Source organism: Suricata suricatta, chromosome 3 (genome assembly GCF_006229205.1).
Source record: "Suricata suricatta isolate VVHF042 chromosome 3, meerkat_22Aug2017_6uvM2_HiC, whole genome shotgun sequence".
Lineage (NCBI taxonomy): Eukaryota > Metazoa > Chordata > Mammalia > Carnivora > Herpestidae > Suricata > Suricata suricatta.
Genome location: NC_043702.1, coordinates 132,883,738 through 132,890,626, shown reverse-complemented (window position 1 = coordinate 132,890,626; position 6,889 = coordinate 132,883,738). Strand labels below are relative to the sequence as shown.

The window sequence follows — 6,889 nt, the reverse complement described above, 5'->3', positions numbered from 1 at the left end:
GGCCGCGCCGGCGCTGCGGCACCGGGGGCGGCTCTGGCCGGTGTTGGTGGTGCTGGCGGCCGCTGCGGCCGGCTGTGCCCGGGCAGCCATGGACGAGTGCATGGATGAGGGCGGGCGGTCGCAGCGCTGCATGCCCGAGTTCGTCAATGCCGCCTTCAACGTGACCGTGGTGGCCACCAACACGTGCGGGGCTCCGCCCGAGGAGTACTGTGTGCAGACCGGGGTGACCGGGGTCACCAAGTCCTGTCACCTGTGCGACGCCGGGCAGCCCCACCTGCAGCACGGGGCAGCCTTCCTGACCGACTACAACAACCAGGCCGACACCACCTGGTGGCAAAGCCAGACCATGCTGGCCGGGGTGCAGTACCCCAACTCCATCAACCTCACGCTGCACCTGGGTAAGCGGTGACAGCCCTGTTCCTATTACTGCTCGCCGGCACCCAGCTCCCTGGTCGTCTCCACCCCTGGCCCAGCCTGCGGGGCCCAAACGGCTGCGGGCCGGCTCTGTGCCCGGCGGCATGGGCCACAGACATTCCCTCCTCCAACTTCTGAACGGGATCTGGCAGTTAACGTGCCGCGAGGGCCAAGATGCTTCGCGCTAGCATCTCTGCTTTTCTGTTCTTTCCAGCTTAACCGGATTCTCGCTCACTTGATGATTCGCCATTTGGGCTGTTCTGTCCCTCTTTTTTGAAGCGTTAATCAGAAACCCCTATTCTCGCTTTTCTCCCTCCTGGCAGGGCCATCACAGCGCATGGGAAGGTCCACCTTAAGCACTTTTATCTTGTTTAAATACCCCTCTCCCCGGGACTGAGCGTGATTGCTATTTGCTCTACTGAATAATATTGCTGGAGAGGAAAGGGTCTCTAGTGAAGGGAATTTGAGGGAAGCAATGACTTTACTACCGGTATGGCCTAATTGTAATTAAAATGGAAATTCACTTATTCTAAAGAGTCGTTCAGCTTTAATTAAGGACCACAGAGCTGTTGCACTGCTAATCCTGGTACAGAGAAAACAAAGTGTGCACTCTCTGTGATTTCTGGCCACAGTTTGGTCCCTGGGTAAAAAGGCTCTCCTTACTGTCTTTCCTTTTACTTTGAGTCAAAACAAGTGTAGATACCTTTTAGAAATCAGGAAAAGGATGTATAGAAACCTTTATTGCTCTGTAGTGGATGAAGATGGACATGTTTAGCTTAAGGTATCAAAGTCATGTTTAATCTAAGTAAGTTTTTCATCGCTGAAATATAGAAACAAGCAGAATGATTCATTATTGTGTTTAACAAAATATGTGTGAGAAATTGGCATCTCATTTGTAGAGCTTTAATCCCCATTGCATTGAAAGAATTGATTTTACTGGTCTCATAATGGACTTCCAGAGCGAGCATAAGGCCCAAACAGATCTTTTGGTCATGGTTTTGCATTTTTCTTTCTTTCCACTGCTCTCTGGTACATTAAACTTTACATAAGCGTCAAGATTCCAGAGGAAGAATATAACTTAACAAAAAGTGCTTTGGAAAGCAGTCAGATTACTGTGTGTGGAGTGAGTTTTAGGAAAGGAATGTTTAGCAGTATTTTATTTCTAGACAAGCTGTTAGGAATATAAACTTTGGGATGAGTTCATAATGAGACACCTGTTTTTCAGAGATGGAAGAAGCGAACTTTGCTTTTTAAGTGTTTTAAAGGTATTGGAAATGCATAGAACCAGCAGTATCTTGGAAGAGATGCCTCTAGGACACAGCAAGAGACCTAGAATCTCTAAAATTTGTGGGGATGCTGACTTTTCAGACAGCTATATTCTCTTATGTGCCATATATTTTTAAGCAAATATAATTTGACCAAATTATTTTTACTTGTGTATTTTTAAGTTTATCTATTTATTTTGGGGTGGGCAGGGAGAGGGAGAGAGAGGGAACCCCATGTAGGGTCTCTGCTTTCAGCACAGAGCCTGATGCGAAGCTCATACTTGAGAACCACAAGATCATGGCCTGACCCGAAACCAAGAGTTGATCACATAACTGACAGAGCCACCCAGGTGCCCCTCTATCCAATTATTTTTGTTGAAATTTTAACTAATTAGAGTTTCTGTGTTTTCTGAATGCCTACAAAATCTTGTTTAACTGTTTTTAAATACTAAAGCTTTCAAAGCTCAAGCATTTGCTTGATGTCTCAAAGTGCCTGAGATTCAACTGAAAATTTCGGAATAAGAATCTGTTATGTAGGTTAAAGCTGGGCTGTCAGTCTTGGTCTTCTGAGTTTTCTGCTGTGGGTACTGTGTAGCAAAAGGTCGTTTCAGGTGATTGCAGAGGTAGGTAGATTACTTAAAGATTACTTCTCTGTTACAAAAGTAATGTCATAGTAATAACAGTAAAGTTAGGTTGTTACTGTTGGGGAGCAGATATATTAATTTTGGGTCTCGGTGATTTAAAGGTCAAAAGAAATCTTAGAGGTCACCTAGTTAGGACTCTTATAAGACTGTACTCTAAAAATGTTATTTGCTTGGACTTGTTTTTGCTGAAAAGTTCTTCAGCTTTTGGTAATAATTCGTGGTAAATGAAGTTCCTAAAACTGTGGGCTCAAAAAAAGTTGTTTAAAATAGGTTCCATATGAGTAGTGTGATTAACTGTAAACTTGAAAACTTTTTAGGTAGACAATTTCTAAAAATTTGACAAGAGCTTATTGTGTTTTTTCTTGGATCAGAAATGATGTCCTGGAGGAAGTTATGTGTGATGGAAAAGGTGGAAAAGGGGAGGGAGATTGTGTGTACTAGGGTTGATGTCTCTCTCTCTCCCTCCCTCCCCCCTTCCTCCCTCCCTCCTTCTCCTCTCCCCGCCCGTCTCCTTTCCCCTGCTCCTTTTTTAATGACAAGGATATATGTACACATGCAGGTTATGAATGATAATTTATAAGCAGGGCTTTATGTAACGTGTGTTTTCATGTTCAGCATATTCAGTCCCTAACTTCAGTTACTCCATGGGCTCTAGCTAGCAGTTTCCCATGAATTCAAGTACCATGACTGTTTGTGCATCTATTAAATCTCCCATCCAGTTCAAATTTCACATACCCTTAAGCAAGTGATGCATATTGTGCCTTGCCCTTACAGAGCCTGTGAACTCGAAGTGCTCACTCACTGAAAGAAGCAGGGCTAGCCTCCTTTTTGATGTTGAACTTAAACACAGTAAACTTTCAAATAAGCTGAATCAGACTGCACTTAAGTCACTGTGAGAAACATATGTTTTGGCGTTAATCGTAAGTCATTTTTTATAGTAAAAATAAAACATGACATGGTGAATTGAAACAGTTAAGGATAATGACTAGTGAGTCTCTTCCTCCTCAGTTGCTAAATTGTAGGAGACCCCCATTCATAGTTTCTCATGGAGCCTTCCAGAAACTTTTCTTGCATACACATGTATCTATAAAATTATATGTTATCCTCTTAATTGCTACCATGTGGGGGGGTGGTTTAAGGCATATTTTAACTGATGGCAAGAACCAATTAGATCATTGTACCATTATCATCACTTGTACAAAAGCCAGGAAAATCAGTGCTGATTCTGAAAGCGGCCGTGTCTTAAGCACCATATACAGTAATCCGGGGTGCAAAGTATCCTCACATATAATCAGATAAAGTTGCTGTGGGAACAAGAATTGCATTTTCTGCCTATTGTGGAGAGAAATCTCAGCCAGGCATCCTTTTCTAAAAAGAATTCTTATTTTGCATTCAACTTCTGGAACTTCTTCCCTAACTTTCTATATGGATTAATTGACTGCTGTTTAAAAGTTTGGCTTTTTGGGGCGCCTGGGTGGCTAAGTCAGTTGAGCATCCGAATTCGGCTCAGGTCATGATCTCACGGTTTGTGGGGTCAAGCCCCGCATCAGGCTCTGTGCTGACAACTAGCTCAGAGCCTGGAGCCTTCTTCAGATGCTGTACCTCCCTCTCTCTCTGACCCTCCCCTGCTCTCGCTGTCTCTCTCTGTCTCTGAAAAATAAAAATAAAAAACATTTAAAAAAAGTTTGGCTTTTGCGTTTTATAAGTTATAATAAGTTTTATTAGTATCAGTGGGATAGTTGATAGTAAGATTTTACTTGAGGATTTGCCTTTTATTAAACAGTCTTTTTAATTAACGTGATAGTCATTGCAGATGGAAACTTGGCAGGCTGGGTCTTGATTTTGGAGGAAGCTTTCCCCCTTTCTGAAAACAGTTAGATTAAGGAAGAGGGTGCCTATAAACCAACTCGATCAAAGTTTATGGAACTCCTAAAATTTACACCAAGACCAGATTTGTTTCCTACCTCCTTCTGTAAGTTTTAGGACCAAACAGGGATTGATTAAATGATGCTTTTTTAGCTAAACCTAAATATCCTTTTTGTGTGTCTAAATCAGAATAATTGATATATAGCGAGATTACATTTTATTCTGTTACATCCTTTCAGTGTATATTTAAAATGAAACAAACAGCTGCTTTTCCTTCCAGGACAGCGTTTGCCAGGTAGGTTCTAACTGTGTCAGGGAGTAGTTCACTCTGGTGACTTCACTGTGGTATTTGCGTGCCCTGAGGGGACACTATTTTAGTTTGTCTCACAAAGGCCTGATTTACACTTTGCAGGTTTCAACTTGAGAACTTAGGGAGTCCGTTAGTGGCCAGCGGTTGTTGAACACGGTTTTGTAAAGTTGCTTTTGGCTCTTTTCCTTTTCTACAGTTCACTGCTTTTTCTGTATATAATCTTCTCCATGTTTCTAAAGCATTCAGAGAAACAATTTACACATCAGGAGAGAAGGTGGAACTATAAGCACCCCCCCCCTCCATTATTTTATCACTGGCCACATTTGTGGGAGGGTTGGTTTTACTGTTTCAATTCTAAATCCTTTTAGGAAGTTGGCTATGCCTTTTTGCTGTGTGCTCCTTCCCGTCTCCTCACCTCCCCATGCATACATTCTCATGTTACTGCCAAATAGTCTGCAAACATTTTTTAAATACCTACTAAATACATAGCACAGCACCTGATAGAAAAGGTGTATAAGATTGAAAATCCCATTTTCCGAAGTTTACACTCTAGTAGATGGAATTTTTGTACTCTGTTGTAATGACAATAATAAATCAAGAGTGCCTTTATAATAGTTTATAGTTGATGAAACCGCCAGTTTACTTTATCACTGATTGGATTTCCACAACTCAGTGAGGGCAAAGATGAAGATTATGAGGTGATTTGCCGAAAGTCATGGCAGAGAGGTAGGTTTTTGACTCCTTAGTCTAATGCACTAGCCCCTGCAGCTCTTAGCCTAACAAAGCTCTCCAAAGAATGACTAGTTTCTTCCAGGCCAGCTTTAAAATACAAGTTCATGTACACAGTGATTCAGAGATACCAGACTCCTTTGGTTTTCCTCCTTTTCCTTCTATTCTTTTTCACTTATATTTTTAGATTTCTTTTTTGTTTTCCATGTGATTCACTCTCCTTGAATGAATTCTTCTTAATCTCAAGGCTTCCTTTACTGTTTACAAATATCAATTCTAAACTTGTATCTCTAGACCAGCTTTCTCTCCAGTCCTAGGCTTGTTGGACATGGTCAGTTTGGGACGTCCAGAGACCATGTCCAAAACTCTATTCATTCTTCCTTGTGTTGCCCAACTCAAAGACAATCTCAGTGAACACACTACTGTTTAACCCGGAGGCCCTAGACCCAGTCTTTTGCCAGGTCTCCCATAAAAGATAACCAGGCTTGGGGCGCCTGGGTGGCTCAGTTGGTTAAGCCTCCGACTTCGGCTCAGGTCAGATCTCACGTTCGTGGGTTCGAGCCCCGCGTCAGGCTGTGTGCTGACAGCTAGCTCAGAGCCTGGAGCCTGCTTCTGGTTCTGTGTCTCCTTCTCTTTCTGCGCCTCCCCCTCTCATGCTCTGTCTCTCTCTGTCTCAAAAATAAATAAAACGTTAAAAAATAAAAGATAACCAGACTTGATAGGTTCTCATCAATAAAATTACTTTGAAGAGCAGACAGGATCCACTGCTGGAGGCAGGTCAGTTCTGGGCAACTGTAACCCCACCCCTTTCTTTTCCACCCATCTTTACTACAGTCTGTCTAGGATTCCACTCTAAACCTCTATATCCAGCCACTGTGTCTCTTGACTCCTCACCTTTATCTCTGTGCCTCATTGTAGCTTTCCATTGAATTTCACCCGGATTGCTGCAGTAGCTTTCTACTTGGTGGTCTGTCTACCTCCATTTGGCCCCTTCTATTCAGGCAGGCACACTTTGGACTGAATGGTGGTTCTAAAATGCAAATCTGATGATGTCATTTCCCAGCTAAAATTCTTCAGGGGTTCCCCAAACCTTTAGGATAAAGTCCAGACTCCTTGGCATGGTGTACAAGATACTGTTGGACGTGGGCTGTTTTTTTAACCTCTCGGCTTATCTTTTGTCATTTTAAATGCTCACAGGACTGCTTCTTTGGTTGGAGCTCTTCTCTCAAGTATCACCACCTTCAGGAACTCTTCCCCAGTTTCTGTGTTTTCTACCTTGTCCATCCTTCTCTCAGGTGTGGATTAGGTGTTGCAGTCACACCACCCTGTAGGTATCTACCACAGCACTTATCACGCGTATTTTATGGTTCTTGATTTGCCTGTTAACCACTTCTTGACCATGAAGTCTTTAGAGGCAGAGTCAGGAACTTTGTCTTTTAATTCATTTCAATGTAACTAACATTAGTTAATTGCTTGCCATTTCTCAGTACCATACAAATTCCTGTATGTACCGTGATTCATAGGACATTGCCCTGACCTCGTGGAACTCATAGCTCGGATGTGGAGACCTAGATCTCTAGACGGGGATGTTGGCAAATTACGCCTTCTGACCAAATCCAGCCCAGGGTTGCCTCCTGTCTTTGTACGCACCAGGCAAAAGT

At 42.9% G+C, this 6,889-nt stretch overlaps 1 protein-coding gene across 1 annotated transcript in view; it reads left to right on the top strand.

Annotated features, from left to right (window-relative positions):
- The window catches only part of LAMC1 (laminin subunit gamma 1), a 175,939-nt gene that overhangs the window by 53,536 nt on the left and 115,514 nt on the right, over window positions 1–6,889 (top strand). Inside the window, exon 4 of the mRNA XM_029933360.1 lies at window positions 1–398. Coding sequence (XP_029789220.1) covers window positions 1–398 — 398 coding nt within the window. The remainder of the gene's footprint in view (window positions 399–6,889) is intronic.